At 42.9% G+C, this 24,042-nt stretch overlaps 1 protein-coding gene across 1 annotated transcript in view; it reads right to left on the bottom strand.

Moving 5' to 3' along the window:
• Window positions 1-24,042, bottom strand: part of DNAH6 (dynein axonemal heavy chain 6) — a 282,979-nt gene that overhangs the window by 74,547 nt on the left and 184,390 nt on the right. Inside the window, exons 55-61 of the mRNA XM_070479741.1 lie at window positions 23,293-23,496; window positions 20,533-20,658; window positions 15,856-16,020; window positions 10,873-10,940; window positions 9,511-9,691; window positions 7,875-8,054; window positions 3,146-3,379 (exon numbers count right to left, since the gene is read on the bottom strand). Of these exons, the coding sequence (XP_070335842.1) occupies window positions 3,146-3,379; window positions 7,875-8,054; window positions 9,511-9,691; window positions 10,873-10,940; window positions 15,856-16,020; window positions 20,533-20,658; window positions 23,293-23,496 (1,158 nt within the window). The remainder of the gene's footprint in view (window positions 1-3,145; window positions 3,380-7,874; window positions 8,055-9,510; window positions 9,692-10,872; window positions 10,941-15,855; window positions 16,021-20,532; window positions 20,659-23,292; window positions 23,497-24,042) is intronic.

The following is a 24,042-nucleotide window of genomic DNA, read 5'->3' on the forward strand; positions in this document are numbered from 1 at the left end:
TATAGAACTTATGAGTTATGGTGTTTAACACTTTTTCAAATATTTATTGGCTATTCTTCCTTTATGAAGTGACTGTTCAAATAATGTGCCTGTTTAAAAGAATCAGAGTATTTTGCTATTATTATTGATGCAGTACTTGCTGTGATAAAGAACCTATGAACAGACCCACATTTATACAGCCATTTGATTTCTGACCCAGATGTCAAAGCAATTCAATGGGAATTTGCGACCCCACGGACCGTAGCCTGCCAGGCTCCTCTGTCCATGGGGTCCTCCAGACAAGAATACTGGTGTGGGCTGCCATTTCCTTCTCCAGGGGATCTTCCCGACTCAGGGATCAAACCCATGTCTCCTGCATTGGCAGGTGGGACCTTTACCACTGAGCCACCTAGGAAGCCCTAAAATAGCTTATTGAGATACAATACAGATACCATGGAATTCATCCATTTAAAGCATACAATCCAGTTTGTTTTAGTATATCACAGTTATTGTAACTATGACCACAGTCAATTTTAGAATATTATAGAATATTTTATCTCCTTACACAGATACACACACAAAACCATGATGTGTTTAGCAATTTCCCTCCCACCTGCCCATGCCCTCTAGCCTTAAACAGCTAAAACTAGTTCTTTGAAAATTTAGTGCTTGGGAACTAAACTTTGAAAGCTTTCTATCTCTATAGATTTGCCTGGTCTGAATATTGCTGTTCATTTGCTAAGTAATGTCTGACTCTTTGCAACCCCATGGACTGGAGCATGCCAGGCTTCCTTGTCCTTCACTAACTCCCGGAGTATGCTCAAATTCATGTCCATTGAGTCACTGATGCCATCTAATCTCTGCCGCCCTCTTCACCTTTTTGCATTCAGTCTTTCCCAACATCAGGGTCTTTTCTAAATGAGTCGGCTCTTTGCATCATGTGGCCAAAGTATTAGAGCCTCAGCTTCAGTATCAGTTCTTCCAATGAATATTCAGGGTTGATTTCCTTTAGGATTGACTGGTTTCATCTCCTTGCTGTCCAAGGGACTCTCAAGAGTCTTCTCTAATACCACAGTTTGAAAGCATGAATTCTTCAGTGCTCAGTCTTCTTTATCGTCCAACTCTCACATTGCAACATGACTACTGGAAAAACTATAGCTTTGACTATATGGACCTTTAGTCTAACAAAACATGGTCCACTGGAAATGGGAATGGCAAACTACCCCAGTATTTTTGCCTTGAGAACCCCATGAACAGTAGGAAAAGGCAAGAAAACAGTGTTAGGAGAGGATTAATAGAATTTGTATATATGCAGGGAGGGTGAGGGTCAGGGAAGCAGGACTGTTGGGTGGAGAAGTCTTGCCTGGGCTTGACTCAGAGTGCTGGGTCAAATGAAAGCATGAAGTCCAATGTCCCAGTGATACATTGAGGCTCAAATACTGGCAAGCTCGTGCAGGTGTCAGGTCTGTAGGGGCCAAGGGCAGGGCTTCAGATGGACAGAACAAAGCCAAAAGTTTAGAGTTGGGCTGGATGGTAGTCAAGGGTCGGGTGGCTGTGCTTCTGATCTGTGAGTGACCAGGTCTGTGGTATGTGGGTGGGTTAGGCCAGTTAGAGGGACTGGAGCAAGTTAGACAAATATTATGTTATTACAGAAGGCAACAAGCAAGTTCTATTCTTCCCCATGTTTTATAATGAAAGATGCGTCCAGGCAAGAGAGGATAATGACTTCACAAACACTATGGTCAGATCTGTGAATTACTACTTTTACTGGATTTTAACTCTTCCCATTTGTAAATGGTCAACTTTTTAAAACATGTTTCCATCAAAACCAAGCAGGACCCTTGGGACTCATAGGCCCCAAACCTTTCTGTGTCCCTTGATTTCTTGATTATAGGAAATAGGCTTCATTCAGCCTTCATAACCTTCCATGAGTTCCAATAAGCAGGTTCAGTTCAGTTCAGTTCAATCACTCAGTCATGTCCAACTCTTTGCGACCCCATGGACTGCAGCATGCCAGGCTTCCCTGTTCATCACCAACTCCTGGAGCTTTCTCAAACTCATGTCCATTGTGTCTGTGATGCCACCCAACCATCTCATCCTCTGTCATCCTCTTCTCCTCCTGCCCTCAATCTTTCCCAGCATCAGGGTCTTTTCTAATGAGTCAGTTCTTTGCATCAGGTGGTCAAAGTATTGGAGCTTCAGCCTCAGCATCAGTCCTTCCAATGAATATTCAGGACTGATCTCCTTTAGGATGGACTGGTTGGATCTCCTTGCAGTCCAAGGGATTCTCAAGAGTCTTCTCCAACACCACAGTTCAAAAGCATCAGTTCTTTGGCACTCAGCTTTCTTTATGGTCCAACTCTCACATCCATATGTAACTTTGGAAAAACCATAGCTTTGACTAGACAGACCGTTGTCAGAAAGAAGCAGGTTCAATCAGCTGCTAATAAGGGAAGGGAAGGGATGTGGAGGCAAGGGGGAAACAGTCAAGAAACAATAGTGCAGCCTTGGGGCAAAGTCTGGTTCCCCTTCAGGGGATATACACAGCAGTATTTTTGAGGTGTTTTGCAGATACTGAAACTCCCACCAGGTGGGAGAAGTTAAATGTTAATGATGGTAAGATGCCCACAAGCATGGAGACACCAGAAGGGTTGGAACCAGAGGCTGATGATGCTGACTCTCACTCACCTCACCACCAACCATTCAAAACAACATCCACAAGCTGATCACACCCTCTTTGAACCATTACTCTTAAAACTCTCCACCATCCCCTCTAGGTTGGGACACACAGTGTTAGTTCACTGTGGCCCCCTCTGTCTGGAAAGCAATAAAGCTATTTTCTTCTACTTCACCTAAAACTCTGTCTCCAAGATTTAACTTGGTGTCAGGGTGGAGAGGCTGGATTTGGCTTCACCATATGCTACCTCACTGGTTACTTCCAACATCCCTTTTCTATAGGTGAGGACACTGCTGCATAAAGAGGTCAAATGTTATAGTCACTACACAGCTACTAAAGACAGGACTAAGTTATAGCCTGGGTCCCAGACTCCCAATGGGCTACACAGTTGAAGGTAAAACTTTCAGTTACCAGAGTCACCGTGGAGCATTGCTAGGTGCTTATGAACTCTATCTAATAACATTCACTGTCTAAACTTTAAACAGGTACCTTCTCCAGTCCTGCAGAACCTCGAAGAAAGAAATTCCATTCAGCTTCAGTTAATCTTCCTTGCTGACGCATGATCTCAACACAGAGCATAAAGCTATAGATCAGTTTATGTTGTTCAAAAAGTCCTCTTGACACATTGACATAAGCAGTAAGGAGAGTCTGTTCCAGCAGTATTTCCATGCGCTGCTGTAGATCATCAATCCTTACAGACGTCTCAATTGTTGTGTTGAACAACTGTGAAAGAGAACTCTATCAGCGTCTCTGATTTAATTCAATTTTGTGAAGGAAAAAAAAAAAATCCCTGCTCTTCACCCAGACTCCCCCAAATTCAGTGACTAAATGTGTCAGCATTTAGTGACATTTAGTGACACTAAATGTGTCAGCAGCACAGGAGGTGAATAGTGTACAATGAAAAAAGTCCAGGATTCATCCCCAATTCACACATTTATATGTAGTGTTCTGTGTGTTCCTTTTCCTCTCCCCATTTTCCAGAAATGGACCAATGCCAAATTCATGACTGTTCTGTAGGGATCATCTTGATGTGGGACAGAAAATGGAAAATGAAGGTGAGCTGGCAGAACCAGTTTCTCATATCCTCAAATCACACTTGATAAATCACTTTGGATGAGAGGTCTAAGTGAAACAGGAGAGAAGGGGGCAGGGCACAACCTGTAAAACAATGACATAGCGAGGACACAACATAAACTGATTAGAATCAAATAGGTTCAAGATGGCGGATTAGTTGACTTCCTCTAGACCTTGAGCCTCATTGTAATACATCAGCAAACTAAATGACACACCCACAGGTGCCATGACAATTCCAAGTGAAAGTCACTCAGTTGTGTCCGACTGTGAATTCTCTAGGCTACAATACTGGAGTGGGTAGCCTTTCCCCTTTCCAGGGGATCTTCCCAACCTAGGGATTGAACCCAGGTCTCCCTCATTGCAGGCAGATTCTTTACCAGCTTAGCCACAAGGGAAGCCCAAGAATACTGGAGTGAATAGCCTATCCCTTCTCCCGCACTGCAAGTGGATTCTTTACCAACTGAGCTATCAGGGAAGCTGACAATTCCAAGGTTGACCATAAATGTAAAAATGTGGGCAGTGGCCCAGTTCCTGAAATCCACTCCTTCCCCATAATAGCTGAAATACTCCTCCCACTCATGAAATTACCCACACCTATAAAAAGTGACATCCCCATACCCTGGGGCCAGTCTGGTCTTTTGAGATGTTTCACACTGTGTCTGTGGAGTATGTTTCTCTCTAAATACATTCACTTCTTACCTATCACCTTGTCTATCACTGAATTCTTTCTGTGATAAGACATCAAAAACGTGACCTTCATTAAGCCCTGAGACCAGGCCTGATCTCGGTTAAAAGACCATAAGTTCAAGTCCCATTCTGGGTTGCATGGTTTTAGCAGGGCAGGATGTCAGAGTCATGCTCTCTTCTTGGCATTTCCACAAGATAATTCTTAGTGTGTGGGAAGAATGTGCAAGACTTTTCTTTGAAATTTAAGAGAAACCAGTTTTAAAGGGGGCTTCCTGGGTGGCTCAGTGGTAAAGGATCTGCTTGCCAGTGTAGGAGATGCAAGAGACATGTGTTTGATCACTGGGTCAGGAAGATCCCCAGGAGAAGGAAATGGCAACCCACTCCAGTATTCTTGCCTGGGAAATTCCATGGACAGAGAAGCCTGGCAGGGGGTTGCAAGGAGTTGGACACGACTGAGCACACGCTCTCAATTTTAAAGGAGACTTTCACCCTGCTTCTCACATAGAAATTCTGGGAACAGGTCTACTTCCCAAAAGATGCCCTACACACATTACAAGAATATCAGGAAAGTGGCCGAGATGCTGGCATTGAGGTTTCATGTGAGAGGGACAGAAGCAGCCCCACCCATTTCCTGCCACTTCCAAGTAGTGCAAAGCAACGGGGGAGAGAAGATCCAAAAATTCCCAAGGGTCTCAGGCTGTGTGATGAAGCTGAGCAGAGCCTGAACTGATGGGCTTGCCTGGAAGTCGTGGGCAAGAGCATCTTGCAGTGGTGACTGGGGAGGGCCACCCATGTGGCTGCAGCTTTGAGGATCCACAGCACAAAGGGCAACGATGTGAGGCGAGGTCATGATGCCCAATCTTTTGGTCACCTTTAGAGGGGTCAAGATGCATTGCTCGTGGGGAGATCAGGTAGGTCAAAGGTGACTAGTTGCTGGAAGCCCGCTGAGGATCAAGGCAGATCGGGGTCAAGAAGTATGCTTCACTCGTCCCTAACAATGCTGCACAGCCCTTGTGCGGGCCTCGCTGTATCCACTTCTGCTAACAGGATGGAGTACAAGAGCTGACTCTCTCAGGCTCCTTATCAAAAGGCAAGCCTCCATTCCCTAAAATTAAAAGCCCAGGGAGCTCTACTCAATACCCTGTCATGACTTACATGGGAAAAGAATCTAGAGAAGACTCTTGAGAGTTCCTTGGACTGCAAAGAGATCAAACCAGTCAATCTTAAAGAAATCAACCCTGAATATTCATTAGAAGGACTGATGCTGAAGCTGAAGCTCCAATACTTTGGCCACCTGATGTGAAGAACTGACTCCTCCTTGGAAAAGACCCTGATGCTGGGAAAGATGAGGGCAAGAGAAGTGGGTGACAGAGGATGAGATGGTTGGATGGCATCACTGACTCAATGGACATGAGTTTGAGCAAACTCTGTGAGACAGTGAAGGACAGGGAAGCCTAATGTTCTGCAGTCCATGGGGTTGCAAAAAGTTGGACATGACTTAAAGACTGAACAAACAAAACAAAAATATGTGTATGTATAACCGACTTATTTTGATAAAGACCTGAAACTAACACAATACTGTAAATCAACTCTACTTCAATAAAATTTTTTTTTTTTTAAAGAACTTCAAGGGGGCATACCCTTATTCTTGAGAATTGGGAGAGTTTGGTCAACAAAGAATAATGGAATTGTTACTTTAACACACTCAGAAAAAAAGAGGATTGGGCATTCTTTAACAACCTGACAAGAGGCAGAGTTTAAAGTCCAGTGAAGAGGTGGTAAGTTCGGTGCTCAAATAAAACATAGCGAATCCTGACACACCCTAAATGATTTCAGTGTGAAACAGATTTATGGATGGTTTGGTAGAGGATGTCTTGGCCATGGCTGTCATCTGCAGTTGTGTTTTGGGTTTCTAGTTTCCCTTCCAAACTGAAAAATTCCAGTGTTTTGATGATTCATCCTACAATTTTTTTTTCTGTCAGTCCAACATATTTTCAGAGCATCTTCATTTTTATTGCTCAAAGGAGATTTTAAAATCTTGAAAAGCATGGAAATTCCCTGGTGATCTAGTGGTTAGGAATCAGTGCTTTCACTGCTGAGAGCCTGGGTTCAATCCCTGGTCAGGGAACTAAGATCCCTCAAGCTGTGAGGCATGCTAAAATGAAAAAACAAAAACCTTGAAAAGCATGAATTTCAAAATACCCAGGATGAGAAAAGCATTATCAGAGTCATTTAGGTGGAATGAAAGGATTTACCTCTCCTTAACTAGCTTGATCTAATGTGTGTGTGTGTGTGTGTGTGTGTGTGTGTGTATGTATGTATGTCTGTGCTCAGTCGTGTCCAACTTTTTGTGAACCCATGGACTGTAGCCTGCCAGGCTTCTCTGTCCATGGGCTTTCCCAGGCAAGAATACCAGAGTGGGTAGCCATTTCCTTCTCCAGGGGATCTTCCTGACCCAGGGATCAAACCTGTGTCTCTTGAGTCTTGTCCCTTGGCAGGTGGATTCTTTGCTACTGTGCTACCTGGGAAGCTTGGTTTAATATCCACCAAGTAAAGGGGGAGATGGCAAGCCCTTGTGAGAACAGCAACCCTGCCATTAGGAACAAGTGGAATGGCTTGTAAAGGCTGCTGCAGCAGATGCACGTCTTGTTGGAAGAGAGCCCAGGTGTGTCTATACAATGTGCCTCCTATTTCTCTCCGTTCATTACCATTCTCTCCTGCAGCTCCCATTGCTGCTAGCCCCCTGACCATACCAAGGGGACAAAACAAGACATCTAGAGGAACAACGAAGCTTGGTCTAGTGTATAAAAATTGTCTGAATATTTTAGCATCTTTTTTAAAATTAATTTTTATTGGAGTATAGTTTCTTTACAATGTTGTGTTAGTTTCTTCCTGTAGAGTGAAGTGAATCAGTCACAAGCGTTCATATATCCCCTCTTTTTTTGGATTTCCTTCCCATTTAGGTCACCACAGAACACTGAATAGAGTTCCCTGTGCTATACAATAGGTTCTCATTAATTATCTATTTTATAGTATCAACTGTGTGTATATGTCAATCTCCCAATTCATCCCACCCTTCCCTCGCCCACTTGGTATCCATATTGTATCTTTTTTTGGGGGGGGGCCACTTTGCAGCCTGAGGGGACCTTAATTCCCTGACCAGGGATTGAACCCATGTCCCTTGCATTGGGAGTGCAGAGTCTTAACCACTGGACCACCAGGGAAGTCCTCACTTATTTTTATTGAGGGTCAGAAATAGCCTCTTCGCTCCTGAAGTGGAAGTGAAAATCACTTCAGTCAAGTCCGACTCTTTGTGACCCTATGGACTATAGCCCACCAGGCCCCTCAGCCCATGAGATTCTCTAGGCAAAAATACTGGAGTGGGTTGCCATGCCTGTCTTCATTTCTCTCATGAGGCACTGATACATTTCTTTAACAACAACAATCACGCACTTACCTGTTTAAAATATTTTAGTGAGTACTGATACATGGGATCTATTTCTGAGAGGCTTGCAATGACAAAGTACATAACAGAGCCTTGAGTGGCCACAGGACGATACTTCTCACGAGCGATGTTTATCATCCGTTCAGTAGACTCGGCTTCCTTCAGTCTGATTTTAATGGCACCGGAAGTGATCTGAATAAACATAAGAAAACAAGTCCTTGATGTGCTTCCAAAAAATGGTGGGATTTGGGGAACATACCCAGTTAGGTCTAGGAAAGAAAGAAGATGACAAATTCATGACTATAATAAGGAGGCTCCCCAGACACATGACTCAGTCTCAGGACTCAGTGACCTCCTTCTAACTGAGCTGACCTCCTTTCCAGGTAGAGTTAGGGATGGGCAGAAGAAAATAGGCAACACAGGAGACTGGGGGAGAAGTGCAGCAGAATTTCTCTGAGCCTGGAACCTGGGTGCCTTCTGAAATGGCAACACTAACACATTGCTCCCTGGCTTCATCATGAGCAGTCCTCAAGTGATCCAGGGTTCCTGTAACGAAAGGAGATAGGAGGGGAGAAAGGATATCCATGAAACTGCTCACGAGAGGGGGGTGGATAGAGCCCGAAAGGCAGTGGTACCACATCCCACTCTGGAATAACAAGGAAATCTAATGTTCTCTCTCTCTTCCCGGTACTCCAGGTGTACATACAGGGAAACCCGGGGGTAGAAGCTGTTGTTTGAGAAGGGTTGTTGGTTCAGTGTTAAAGAATCTGCCTGCCAATGCAGGAGACACTGGTTCAGTCTCTGGGTTGGGAAGATCCCCTGGAGGAGGAAATGGCAATTCACTCCAGTATTCTTGCCTGGGTCTTCAGACAGAGGAGCCTGGTGGCCTACAGTCCAAGAGGTCGCAAAGAGTTGGACACGACTTAGTGACCAAACAATAACCGTAATTGTAAGTAAGCTAGAGATGTTGTCAAGGTCTCTCGCTGCCCTCTTGGTTTTCTGTCTTTTGGGTTTGTGGCTCTGGGAAGCCTTCTGGCCAGCGGGGTTTCCAAGATTCCTTTCTCTGTCTCCTTCAGTCTCTCTGCCTTTCCCTATTGCTCAGTCTCTCTGCCTTTCCCTATTGCTGTCTGTCCCTGTTCACCACTCTCTCATCTTCTTCAGGTGTGGACATCCCTAGGTTGGGAAATCCTAGGATTTGAAGTCACAGAGTCTAGGGCAGGGACCATGAGCAATCATTATAGAACTGCTGGCCTATGAACTATAGGCAGGAAGTGGCAGTAAGTGCAGCCCAGGAGCAATCAATCCCGACTCTACTCTTTTTTTAAAAAAAGAAAAATTTTAAATTTATTTTTTAATTGGAATAAAATTGCTTACAATGTTGTGTTGGTTTCTACTGTACAACAATGATGTCTCTACTCTATAGGAAGGATGTCCTCAAGGCAACACCCTGCAGACAGAAACTAGTTTACAGATACAGGTGATAGGATACTGGAGGGAAGTCCCCACTTGTGAAACTAGAGAAAGCCCATGCACAGCAATGAATACCCCACAAAGTTAAAAATAAAATAAACTAGCAGGACCCTTAAAGGGTGCAGTTATATCTTTTGAAGTAACACACTGTTTATAAATAAGAAAATATTTCACTTGCCTTTGAATCCTGGAGTGTGTCAATGAGTTCTTCATTGTCCAGAATATTTCCCTCAGATGTGAAGAGCAATTTCAGGATTTTCTCTTCAATAGCTTTCAGTTGGTTTTTATCAGTGTTGATCCTCACGATGAGCTTGATCCTTTGTTCTTCCAACTCAGGCCTCTCGAGTCGCACGACATCACTGGTGCCAAAGTGAATCCCTAAGTTAGGTCTTTCTCAGGGCTCTAAGGGTTCTATTTTTCTTTCCGAATATCTCATTGTTTGTATCCTGAATACTACTTACCTGAATATTAATGCTACCAGCCAAATCCTAGTGCATAGGCCCCTCTTCTGGGTGTCCCCAGTGACTATTTGCTGCATTACATACACGTTTTAATTCTTTATCTTAGATCTCAGAGACCTGCACCTGACCACAGTTCCCATGGCTTCTGCTCGTCTTCTCTTAGGAAAATCTGCTCAGTGCTTCATTTCTCTAATCATTCAATTTCTGTTTCTAATGGCTGCTTGTCCCAAGCTGAAAATGGTGCCTGGAACATTCTTTTCCTACTAAGAGGGGAGACTCATGAAATCCCACCACCTCTCTGAAACAATTCTTGGTTGCATCTAAAAAGGGGGCTTTATTCATGATGAGAAAGCACAGGATGCTGGCCCCAGATAGCTAAGGTGCATATCAAAGGAATGATTTCAGGGAGCCCAGATTCTTGCATCTTCCCATACATAGAAAAGCACTAGATTCCTTAACTTGACTTAATCCAGTTTTCTTTGGTGGTGGTGGTTTAGTCTCTAAAGTGTGTCCGACTCTTGTGACCCATGGACTGTAGCCCACCAGGCACCTCTGTCCTTAGGATTCTCTAGGCAAGAATACTGGCGTGGATTGCCATTTCCTTCTCCAGGGGATCTTTCCAACCCAGGAATCGAACCTGGGTCTCCTGCATTGCAGGCAGATTCTTTACTGACTAAGCTATGAGGGAAGCCCTTTTATGAGGGAAGTTTTCTTTAATTAACAGCAAACTTTTGGTTACTTTGTTGCAAAAACTCTTGTATATCCTGGCTCCCCTCCTTGCGTCTTCAGAGCAGTCCCTCAGAATGATCTGAGAGTCCTGTCTCCCAGGCTGGAAGCCCTCAGAATGTCCACCAAATAACACATAAATCTCAAAAGAAAAAGAAAAAGGGGGCTATACCTCTAGCTTCTCTAGTCTAAACATGCAAACTGATGTCTCCCTTCACTTGCCCTTTCATCATTTGCCCCCATACCTCTATTTGAAAGCTAATCTTTTTCTTAAGTCAAAATTTCTAAACAAAATATTAGGAAATCTTTGCTCTCCCCGCCACTCCCTCCCCAACCTGCCCTTTGTTTTTTACCTTAACAACTGATCCTCCAGACCTGATTTGGTTACAGTGAAATTGATGATGGTAACTTTGATACACACCTAGAAGAGAAGCAGAGAGTAACTGGTTCAGACTAATAATATATGGAAGGCTTTCTTTATTAGAACAGGGCTCATTATTGCCCAGCTGAATGTATTCCAGGTCTAATGGTGAACACACTTGCTACCCACACAAGGCAAGCAATAAAATCCTAGTCTCACTAAGTTCTTTTTTTAAAAAATTATTTAATTATATTATTTGGTTGCACTGGGTTTTAGTTGCAGCATGTGAGATCTTTGATCTTCATTGCAGCATGTAGAATCTTTAGCTGCGACATAATTGTGGCATGTGGGATCTAGTTCCCTGACAAGGGATCGAACCCAGGCTCCCTGCATTGGCAGTGTGGAGTTTTAGATACTGGATCACCAGGGAAGTCTCATGTCTCACAAAATCATAATGCAATTTTCTCTACTGCTGTGAGTGACAATCTTGCTCCTTAAATGCCACCATTAGAGAATTGTATTTTACGGAAAGGTGAGCTGTGAAGGGTTAGAAAGAAGCAGGCTCAAATTCTAGCTGTGCCTGTCAGTGTGTATGTGATGTAGAACAAGCCAGTCCATTCTGAGCTTCAGGTCCTGATCCTTAAAAATTGGGAAAATAGGGGACTTCTGTGGTGGTTCAGTGGCTAAAGATTAGTGCTTCCAATGCAGGGGGTCCAAGTTTGATCCCTGGTCAGGGAACTAAGATCTCACATGTCATGTGGTGCAGCCAAAAAGTTTTTTTTTAAAGAAGAGAAAAACTGGGAAAATAGGAAGCAACAATGCATAGGGTATTTGTGAGCTAAATGGGCTAATAAAAATCACTTATAGTGACTTTCACAATGTTTACCTTTGTTAAAAAGAAGCTATATGACTTTCACATAGTTTGCTTGTGTTAAAAAGAAACTGTTGATACTAGAGTATTATATACTTTTTTTTTTTAGAGTATTATATACTTTGTCTCATCATACTATTTTTATGAGAAGTTGTTGCTATAATATTCTGACATCAGTTGGATAGGGGAACTCGCTCAGTTGTGTCCGACTCTTTGTGACTCCATGGACTGTAGCCAGCCAGGCTCCTCTGTCCATGAAATTCTCCAGGCAAGAATACTGGAGTGGGTTGCAGTTTCCTTCTCCAGGGTATCTTCCTTACCTAGGGATTGAACCCAGATCTCCTGCATTGCAGTCAGATGCTTTACCATTTGAGCCACCAGGGAATAAGTCAACAGCAAAAATCATACATGTAGTGTTTAAATGTCATTTATTTTATAAACATTCTTACAAAATTTTAAACAATTTTGTTGACACATAGTTGGTTTAAAATGTGTTAGTTTCTGCTCCTTAGCAAAGTGATTCAGTTTTATACATATACATGTATGTAAACATTCACATTCCTTTTTATATTCTTTCCCATTTTATGGTTTGCCACAGGATATTGAATCTAGTTCCATGTACTATTCAGTAGGACCTTGTTTTTTATCTACACACATTATTCTTATTTAATCTTCACAGACAAATCCTTGAAGCAAGCTTTATCTCCACTTTAGCTGATTGACTCGATGATCCAAGAAGTGGAATAATCTACCTGCAGTCACAGAGCTCGGATTGGGGAGGTGTGTGATATTCTCCTGAAAGTTAAATAAGTGAGAAACTGAAGGCTGTGAATCAGCACGTGAGTAGTGCTCAGTCGCTCAGTTGTGTCTGACTCTTTGCTGCCTCGTGGACTGCAGTCCGCCAGGCTCCTCTGTCCATGGGGATTCTCCAGGCAAGAATACTGGAGTGGGTTGTCATGCCCTCCTCCAGGGGATCTTCCCAACCCAGGGATTGAACCCAGGTCTCCTGCACTGCAGGCAGATTCTTTATCATCTGAGCCACCAGGGAAGCCCAAGAATACTGGAGTGGGTAGCCTATCCCTTCTCCAGGGGATCTTCTTAACTCGGGAATTGAACCAGGGTCTCCTGCCTTGCAGTTGGATTCTTTACCAACTGAGCTTTCTTAAATCTAAAACGGCCCTTGGGAAGTGAGCTCTGGCAGCAGCTAGGCATTTAAACCCCTTGAGGCTGACAAGCAAAACTCTGACCTAGGCTTTTAAGAGCATTTCCCTCATTTTATGCAAGAAGGGTGTCAATTCAACCTGAATACATCTAGGGAAGACAGGCAGCTATGAGGATTCAGTCATTAAAATGAAATGATACTCTTTGGAATGTTATGTTCCAAGATGACTTTTAGTGGGAGTTTTAGAGGAGTGAATTTGAGGAAAATTCCCTTCTCTTACTCCTTGGACACCACTAGAGAATGGGTTGGGGCCTGTGGGGCTGGGAAGATCCTGCAGAGCTAGCGGCTGTGCCTGGAGCAGAGGCAGCCCCAGGCTATGAGGGGGTGGGGAAGGGAAGTGGGGATGGGTAGGTGGGTAGATGGAGCTGCCCCTCAGAGCTCCCTGTGGGGAGGGAGGGAGGAATCCCAGCTGTCTTCTTTTCTGTTACAACTGCCTCCGGCTCTGCAGCACAAAAGGAGGGAATCCTCTGGATCTTACTGCGGTTCAGAGACTTATGGATGGATGTGGGGTTCACACAGCTCCCCTCAATAGTCTGAGAGCATGAGGAAGGGGACAAGATGCCCCTCGCCCAGAGCTCTAAGTACAGACTCTAGGCATTAGAATCATGACCCTCTAATGTCATCGGTCACCAGGGTTCTCAAGCAGGCCATCTTCTCATTTGAGGCTGTCTGCTGGGTGCCAGCACACTTAGACATTGACAGATCCCCTCCACCCCTGGTGGCTCTCTTAGGCTCTGAGTCATTGCTCAGCCACAATAAGAGGGGACAAATGGCCTTGGTTCCAAGGAGAGAGAAGAATGATTCAGTTCAGTTGACTGAGTTGCTTAGTCGTGTTGGACTCTTTATGACCCCATGGGCTGCAGCACACCAGGCCTCCCTATCCACCACCAACTACCGGGTTTACTCAAACTCGTGATACCATCCAACCATCTCATCCTCTGTCATCCCCTTCTCCTCCCGCCTTCAATCTTTCCCAGCATCAGGATCTTTTCTTTTTTTTTGGAGATGCTATTTCTTTTTGTTTGTTTGTTTGTTTTTCATTTATTTTTATTAGTTGGATGCTAATTACTTAACAATATTGTAGTGGTTTTTTTGAGCCAGTTCTTTACATTAGGTGGCCAAAGTATTGGTATTTCAGCTTCAGCATCAGTCCTTCTGATGAATATTCAGGACTGATTTCCTTTAGGATGGACTGGTTGGGTCTCCTTGCAGTCCAAGGGACTCTCAAGAGTCTTCTCCAACACCACAGTTCAAAAGCATCAATTCTTAGGCCTTCAGCTCTCTTTATAGTCCAACTCTCACATCCATACATGACCACTGGAAAAACCATAGCCTTAACTAGATGGACCTTTGCTGGCAAAGTAATGTCTCTGCTTTTTAATATACTCTCTAGGTTGGTCATAACCTTCCTTCCAAGGAGTAAGCGTCTTTTAATTTCATGGCTGCAATCACCATCTGCAGTGATTTTGGAGTCCTAAAAAATAAAGTCTGACACTGTTTCCACTGTCTCCCCATCTATTTCCCATGAAGTGATGGGACCAGATGCCATGATCTTAGTTTCTGAATGTTGAGCTTTAAGCCAACTTTTTCACTCTCCTCTTTCACTTTCAAGAGGCTCTTTAGTTCTTCCCTTTCTGCCATAAGGGTGGTGTCATCTGCATATCTGAGGTTACTGATATTTCTCCCAGCAATCTTGATTCCAGCTTGTGCTTCCTCCAGCCCAGCGTTTCCCATGATAAACTCTGCATATAAGTTTAATAAGCAGGGTGACAACACACAGCCTTGATGTACTTCTTTTCCTATTTGGAACCAGTCGGTTGTTCCATGTCCAGTTCTAACTGTTGCTTCTTGACCTGCATACAGATGTCTCAGGAGGCAGGTGAGGTGGTCTGGTATTCCCATCTCTTTCAGAATTTTCCACAGTTTGTTGTGATCCACACAACAAACAAAGGCTTTGGCACAGTCAATAAAGCAGAAGTAGATGTTTGTCTGGAGCTCTCTTGCTTTTTCAATGATCCAACAGATGTTGGCAATTTAATCTCTTGTTCCTCTGCCTTTTCTAAATCTAGCTTGAACATCTGGAACTTCACAGTTCACATACTGTTGAAGCCTGGCTTGGAGAATTTTGAGCATCACTTTGCTAGCATGTGAGACGAGTGCAATTGTGTGGTCGTTTGACCATTCTTTGGCATTGCCTTTCTTTAGGATTGGAATGAAACTGACCTTTTCCAGTCCTGTGGCCACTGCTGAGTTTTCCAAATTTGCTGGCATATTGAGTGCAGCACTTTCACAGTATCATCTTTCAGCATTTGAAATAGCTCAACTGGAATTCCATCACCTCCTCTAGGCCCACTTGACTTCATATTCCAGGATGTTTGGCTCTCGGTGAGTGATCACACCATCATAATTATCTGGGTCGTGAAGATCTTTTTTGTATAGTTCTTATGTGTATTCTTGCCACCTCTTCTTAATCTCTTCTGCTTCTGTTAGGTCCATACCATTTCTGTTCTTTATTGTGCCCATCTTTGCATGAAATGTTCCCTTGGTATCTCTAATGTTCTTGAAGAATGTTAGATGATTAGAATTGATTAGAATTAGATGATTCATTAGAATGATTGGAAAGCAGAAAAGGAGCACAGGGAAGTGAGACAGGGTGGGGATTGGGGACCCAGCAGTGGGAGGGATTTGAGTCCCAATCAGAAGGTGAGCAGAAGGGTGACTGGAATCAGTCAGGACTCTGAAGAGAAGCGAGTAGAAGATGGTGGGAGGAGGGAGTGAAGAGGGGAAGAGGGATTAGGAGGAGTCATTCCTTTCAGCAAGAGGAGACCCATCACACCAGTAAAATCCTCTCAGGCTGGGGGTTCCAGGCTTGCAGCTTGTACCTCAGGCAGGTAGTGGGGGTTTGGTAGTTTGGTCGTCATGTAGAACTTGAAGTTTTTATCATAGTCAGTGTCCGAGTCTCCAAGGCGAATCAGCAGTCGTCCACCACTGATGAAAGTCTGTTTCAACAGGATGGGTTCCAGCGCTGGATCCAGGGTTTCTCTAAGCTTAAATATTAAAATAATAAAAAATATATTTTCAAACGGCATTAAATTCACGGCAGCAACTTTTTCAAATTTCTTATTCAAACTTTACTCTGAACAGACAAATTTTCAGTGATCTTATGGATATTTCTTAAACTCCTCTCACTCCCTCTAACAGTGTACATTTTCCAGAGTTTGTTTCCTTGACACTCTAGAGATAAGAACATGGGAATGTCATATATTTATTTGGGCTAAATTTATACACAGTTCATCAAGAGAAAGCAGCTAAGAAAGAAGAATCCACAGGGTGGTCCTTGAACAGGTCCCAGACAAAGGAAACTCTGTTCACCTTCATAGTTTTTTTAGGTCAGGAGCAGGCAAACTCCATTCTGCAGGTCGAATCTGGCCCAATGGGGCCTGTTTTTGTATAGCTCTTGAGCTAAGGATGGTTCTTACCTTTTTAAAGGGTTGTAAAACAAATAAACAAAAACCCCAAAGTAAACAAAACAAAGAAGAATATTTGTTCAGGGAATGTTTGTAGACAGATCGTGCATACTAAGTTGCTTTAGTTATCTCTGACTCTGTGTGACTCTATGGACCAAAGCCCACCAGGCTCCTCTGTCCAAGGGATTCTCCAGGCAAGAATAGAGTATGTGACCTGAAAAACCCAAAATATATGGTTCTTCACAGAAAGTTTGTAGATCTCTACTGAGCACCGAAAAATTGATGCTTTTGAACTGTGGCGTTGGAGAAGACTCTTGAGAGTCCCTTGGACTGCAAGGAGATCCAACCAGTCCATCCTAAAGGAGATCAGTCCTGGGTGTTCATTGGAAGGACTGATGCTGAAGCTGAAACTCTAGTACTTTGGCCACTTCATGCGAAGAGCTGACTCATTGGAAAAGACCCTGATGCTGGGAGGGATTGCGGGAAGGAGGAGAAGGGGGTGACAGAGGATGAGATGGCTAGATGGCATCACCGACTCGATGGGCATGAATTTGAGTAAACTCTGGGAGTTGGTGATGGATGGGGAAGGCTGGTGTGCTGCAATTCATGGGGTTGCAGAGAGTCGGACACGACTGAGCGACTGAACTGAACTGAACTGAACTCTACGTGACAGTAATTTGTACCCCCCCTCAAAGCAAATCTGATTGTTGGTAAGAACATGGACATGTAGACATTGCTAACAACCCTCATGATTAACATCTTTATATCAGCTTGTATGTGATGGGGGCCTGGGAGCTGCCAAAATTTGATGTACTTTATAGCTAACAAGACCTGGACTTCTCTGGTGGCTCAGGTGATAAAGAATCTGCCTGTAATGCAGGAGACTTGGGTTCAATCCCTGGGTCAGGGAGATCCCCTGGAGAACGGAATGACAACCCACTCCAGTATTCTTGCCTGGGGAATCCCATGGATAGAGGAGCCTGGGGGGCTACAGTCCCTGGGGTCACAAAGAATTGGACATGACTTAGATACTAAACAACAACAATAGCTAACAAATCTATTTTAAATTGCGATGTGGTACCTGAGCATGCAATTTCTTAAAGCAAAAGTTTATGAGATCAAAGTCCCTTACTACCCACAATACAATTTTGTGCTTTTATACTATTTTTAATTTTTTAAAAAATATTTATTTATTTGGCTGCACTGGGTCTTAGTTGTAGCACATACGGTCTTCTTTTTTGTTGCAGCATGTGGGATCTAGTTCCCCAACCAGTGATGGAACCCAGGTCCCCTACACTGGGAGCACAGAATCTTAGCCACTGGACCACCAGGGAAGTCCCCAGTTTTGTGCTTTTTAAAGTCTATTCTATGACATGTCCCTCATGGAGGAAGCAGGTGAAGCTCTGCTTGAGGATTAGTTGGCTACCTGTTCAACACTCTGTTTCCATTCCCTCTGATGATGTTTTCAGGTATTTCCTTAATTTTGTTAACATTTAAAAATCTGCATGACAAGAGAAAATAAGATTTCTTTCTACTAAGTGTGACACTGTGATACTTTTGGCACTAAAGTAGAGCTGGTTTTTCTTTTCTACTTTCATGTTGGCTTAACAGAATGAAGTAGTGTTTCTTGTAAGGTGTGTGTAACCTACATTACCTTCGTGGCCTGAAGTATTTAGCTATCAAGCAGATTCTTTAGTGGACTGGATCTTTTGTCACTGAAGTGTTCTGAAGTATTAATATACACCTTGATAGTTAAAAGAAAAATACTCATTAAAGCTGGGCTTCCCTGGTGACTCAGTGGTAAAGGATCCACAAGCAATGCAGGAGACTCAGGTTCAGTCCCTGGGTCAGGAAGATCTCCTGGAGAAGGAAATAGCAACCCACTCCGGTATTCTTGCCTGGGAAATCCCATGGGCAGTGGAGCCTGGGGGGCTACAGTCCAAGGGGTCACAAAAGAGTCAGACAGGACTGAGTGATTAAATAAGAACAATGACAACTTGTTAAAGTGACTTTCATCTTCTGGAATCTACTTTTTTAACCTCCCATCCCCTGCAGGGATCAAGTGCATGTGTCAAGCCTCTAGAAATTAGTGTGTTCAACTGAACCAACTTGATGGAAATAACTACCCATAGGGCCTGTTTTCCAAAGAAAAGTATTTTTTAGAGTGGCACGTTTATAAGTCTAACTAGGAATGTTGGAAAGCCGTTTGAAAAGTAACTCAGAGCAAGTTTTGTGAACGTAGTGCTTAAACCACATTCCAGCTTTAAAAGTCATAACAAGTGCAGATGAACTAAAAATACATAAAAATCTATTCTATCTCATTAAAAGATAGTGATTGAGATTGGTTAACTCTATTTCACACCCATGAATGGGTGGAGGCAAAATTTCAAAATACCACCCCACAAATATAGAAAGCAGTTAGGTGTATAATCTGAGTGACACCAACTCACAGAAAGCAAGAGAGACTCCCTGCCAAAGATTTTTGGAGATCTCACCCTCTCCTGTAACTTCAGGGTTTAAATGGGGGCCTGGGACACATTACAGAACCTTGCCCATTTTGGTCAAAGTCACAGCCACACATGGAGGATTCCTGTGCTCTTTGGAGCTCAGACTGGGAGCCTGGTAACTTGCTGTGGATTTTCAAGACAATCAAGGCTGCTCAGATGGTTTACTTCACATTTCTGTGTCTCAGATTCCTCACTGGTAAAATGGGATAACAGTAGTAACCACCTTGTAAGGTGCAGCGTGGATTAAAGAGTCCATATACATAAAACACCAACACCAGAGTCTGGTGTGTAGGAAGCATTCAGTGAGTGATGCGTGCTTGCTAAGTTGCTTCAGTCATGTTCGACTCTTTACAACCCTGTAGACTGTAGCCTGTCAGGCTCCTCTGTCCATGGAATTCTCCAGGCATGGGTTGCCATGCTCTCCTCCAGGGGACCAAACCCACATCTCTTGTGTGTCCTGCATTGCAGATGGATTCTTTATTGTTGAGCCACTGGGGAAGCCCATCAGTGAGTGGTAGCTGTTTTTAATATTAGCTGCACCATGCCAGGGTTGCAGCTAAGCTGCCCCAGGTCCTTGGTCTGTTCTGAGCTTCTCGCCATTCTGCTGCTGCAGAGATCCTTCTAGACACAGTTGCGTTGAGACTAAGCTCACAGTGTTCATTTACTCATTCTTCTCTTATACAACTAGTATGGGAAATTAAGTAAATAAACTACAATTGCCACCCAGTTTCTTTTGTGTCCAAGGCTGCTGTGCATGCTGTCCTCTTTGCCTGGAAAGCCTATCTTTCTGAGTGCTCATGGTGAGCTCATCATACAGGTCACAGCTTAAATGTTACCATTAGTAACCATGACCATAGTCAGCTTTCCCCACCCCACCTCCTTATTAGCTATGTCAGCACTGGGTTTATCTCTTCGAAGTCCCTCTTTGTCTCTTTCTGTCTCATTTTCTCTTTTTTCTGTTTATTGTCTCTGTCCCCAACTAGATAGTCAACTTATTAAGGGCAAGAACCATCTTTGTATTGTTTGCCATTATTCTCAAACAATGTGTGTTGAATCAATGAACAGTTTCAAAAACATCCACTCTTGGGAGTGATTTGATTCTGAAGAAATAAAGCACAAAGACTTAACAAATATATACTGTTCTAAAAAAATGAAAGTTTGTATCACACCACTTAATCGAATTCTAACTTTATGTCTAAGTGGAAAATAATATTTATACTTATTGGGGTGTTTTACTTGCTTCACATCACTGGTGCAAGGAGATATGCCCTGATGAAGTTGCTGCTTTGAATTTCTGGGGCTGCTAATGATCAAGAGTCACACGAAACCTGAGAATCAGCAGTGTTAGAAGAGAGTGACCATCCCACTCAACACCAAAGCAGTGTCTTCCAAAAATTGGTTCAGTGACAGATCATTCCCCATATGAGAGTGTATTGTTTAAGGAGCAAAGCAATTGGTTTGACCAGTTAGAAAAGGGAGCTGAATGGTGTCTTTGTCATAATGTAGGCATTACCTGTACAGGATTTCAGATATGGTCTGAAGGTTGGAAACTAACACAAGGAAAAAAAAAAGTGAAAAAGCAAACCTCTTCCAGTAAGACGGGTAAACCAAGTCGGATCGCATTTTCAAGAGTGCGTAAGAAATTACTATCTGTGAGCTTAATGATCTTTAAACCATTTTTGCTTTCTTTGTTTCTTATCCAGCGGTTTGCCTGCATGAGAAAGCACAGAGTAGGACACTTCAGTTTGTAAAAATGTGAAAGTTTTTAAAGTTTAGAAATTAGGTTCAATCTAGAAACAAGTTTGAAAGATTTTACAGAGCAAAGGAAATATTTTTGTTTAATGTTTTCATTCATTAAACAAAATGAAAAGACAACCCTCAGAATGGGAGAAAATATGTGCAGATGAAGCAACCAACAATGAATTAATCTCCAAAATATATAAACAGCTCATGCAGCTCAATATCAAGAAAAAAACAGACAATCCAATCAAAATATAGGTGGAAGATATAGTGTTTCTCCAAAGAAGATATCAGTTCACTTTAGTTCAGTTCAGTTGCTCAGTCATGTCCAACTCTTTGCGACCCCATGAATCACAGCACGCCAGGCCTCCCTGTCCATCACCAACTCCCAGAGTTTACCCAAACTCATGTCCATCTAGTCAGTGATGCCATCCAGCCATCTCATCCTCTGTCGTCCCCTTCTCCTCCTGCCCCCAATCCCTCCCAGCATCAGGGTCTTTTCCAATGAGTCAACTCTTTGCATGGGGTGGCCAAAGTATTGGAGTTTCAGCTTCAGTATCAGTCCTTCCGATGAACACCCATACAGATGGATAAAAATACACATGAAAAGATTCTCAATATCACTAATTATTAGAGAAATGCAAATCAAAACTACAATGAGGTATCACTTCACACACTTCAGAATGACTATCATCAAAAAAATCTACAAACAATAAATGCTGGAGAGGGTGTAGATAAAAAGGGAACCCTCCCACTGGTAGTGGGAATGTAAGCTGGTAAAGCCACTAGGGAGAACAGTATGGAGGTTTCTTAAAAAACTAAAAATAGAGTTGTCATATGATCCAGCAATCCTACTCCTGGGCTTATATCTGGAGAAAAACGATAATTCGAAAATATATCAATGTATGAATCCCAGTGTTCTTGGCAGCACTATTTACAATCGCGAAGACATGGAAGCAAACTAAATTTCCATCACAGAGGAATGAAAAAAAGATGTGGTACACCTATACAATGGAATATTATTCAGCCAAAAAAAAGAACAAAATAATGCTATTTGCAGCAACATGGATAAATATAAAGATTGCCATACTGAGTGAAGTAGGTCAGAGACAAACATCATATGATACCATTTATATGTGTAATATAAAATAAAAGGGTACTAGTGAACTTATTTAGAAAACAGAAATAGAATTACAGATTTAGAAAACAAACATGGTTACCAGAGAGTAAGTGAAAGTGAAAGTGAATTCCCTGTCATGTCTGACTCTTTGCGACCCCATGGACTGTAGCCTGCCAGGCTCCTCCATCCATGGGATTTTCCAGGCAAGAGTACTGGAGTGGATTGCCATTTACTTCTCCAAGAGAGTAAGTAGGGGAGGGATAAATCAGAAGATTGGGATTGACATATACACACTACTATATATAAAATAGATCACTAATAAGAACCTATTGTATAGCACAGGGAAGTCTACTCAATACTCTGCAATAGTCTATATGGTAAAAGAATCTTAAAAGGAGTGAATATATAACAGATTCCCACTTGAAACTAATACAACTTTGTAAGTCAATTATACTCTGATTTAAAAAAAAGATAAAAGAAAAATCACTCCCCTTGAAAATAAAAACACCTTTTAATTCTAATGTTTGTAATTCTTTTTTGCTGTTGTTCAAACTTGGGACAAATAAAGTTGGTTTTTTTTTTTTACCATCTAGGTTAAAAAAAAAGTTCACACAAGGTGTTCAAGATCCATCTATGAAAATAAAGCTAACACAAGGTGTTCAAGGTTGTTTCCCTTGCTTTCAAATTGACTCCATTTTCTAAACCCCATTTAGAACATGATGAGATGGTTAGATAGCACCACTGACTCAATGGAGATGAATCTGAGAAAGCTCCGGGAGATAGCGAAGGACAGGGGAAGCCTGGCGTGCTGCAGTTCATTGGGTTGCAAAGAGTCAGACATGATTTAACAATGAAACAACAACCATTTAGAACAACTGATCCAAGGACTTAGGAGTCAGATAACAGAATTCAGTAAATTCCAGGAAATCTGGCCCCAAATTCATCAGGTGAAAGTGAAAGTGTTAGTTGCTCAGTTGTGTCCGACTCCTTGCAACTCCAAGGACTGTAGCCCACCAGGCTCCTCTGTTCATGGAATTCTCCAGGCAAGAATACTGGGGTGAGTAACCATTCCCTTCCTGACCCAGGGATAGAATATGGGTCTCCTGCATTGCAGGAAGATACTTTACCACTAGCACCAAATTCATCATACCCTGAACTCCTCAGAACTCCTCATCATTCTGACTCCTCAGAACTCTTAGGGACAAGGACTATACAGGAATGAATTTCTGCTCCCATAGAAAACAGAAAACAACGGTCAGCTCTCTAAATAAAACCAACCAAAATCAAGTGTGCAGAGCACTTGGACTCTTCCCTTTTTACTTTCTCCATAAATTGAGGGATGTAAACTAGAAGACATATTGATGGCCTTGTAGGTTTACGTCCAAGATCTTACAAGTACATTGAAGTCTACTTTTAGAATTTGTAATAGAATGATATTAAGCAGAGTTAATAGGCTGCTCTTCATCTGGAGCACTGGTTACACACCTGATCTTGGGGATCAATCATCAAAGGCCACCGTCTGCCTTGAGTAACCAGAATGCCATTTTCTGTTGATATCAAGTCCCGGGGCAGCCCGTCTGTATTCCACTGCCGTATTTCATAGGGATCACCGAGAGTGTTAATGAGACTGAAGTCGGGATTGATTGGGATCTCCAGAGACTGACAGTCCTGGATCCAATACTCTATAAGCTGTGGAAGGAAAAAAGCTTACTTGTGAATGAGTTAGGAACACTTAGTAAATGAGGATCCACACAACAAATCCTACCAGGCTCCATAGGCATCCTGGAATCAGAGCCCAGGACATAAGAAGTAGACAAAGAATTAGGAGATCCGGGTGCTAGAACTACACCATTAGCTAGGTGTGACTTTGGGCATGTCATACGCGCTGTTGGGACCCCAGGTTTCTCAAGTATAAAACACAGGGGTTGTCATGGTAGTCTTCACTCTGGGGAGAGTCTGAGACCACGTGGAGAAGTTGGGGGTTCCCACAATGACCTTGGGTGATCCTGGGAATTAGCAGATGAGGCAGAAGGCTGTTAGCATTCACTTCCTTCAATGAGTGGTGCAGACATGCACAACAGGGACCTGTCTCCCCCAACAGCACTCCTGGCCCCCTTTGCTTGATTAGAATCAGTTGACCCCTGAGCTCCTGGAGAGTCTCTATGAGTCTTATGCCAACTAGGTTTTAGAACTCAAGTCAGGGCAAAACATTTTTTGAAAGGCATTTCATAAAAG

The sequence above is a fragment of the Odocoileus virginianus genome, chromosome 2 (genome assembly GCF_023699985.2).
Source record: "Odocoileus virginianus isolate 20LAN1187 ecotype Illinois chromosome 2, Ovbor_1.2, whole genome shotgun sequence".
Taxonomy (NCBI): Eukaryota; Metazoa; Chordata; class Mammalia; order Artiodactyla; family Cervidae; genus Odocoileus; species Odocoileus virginianus.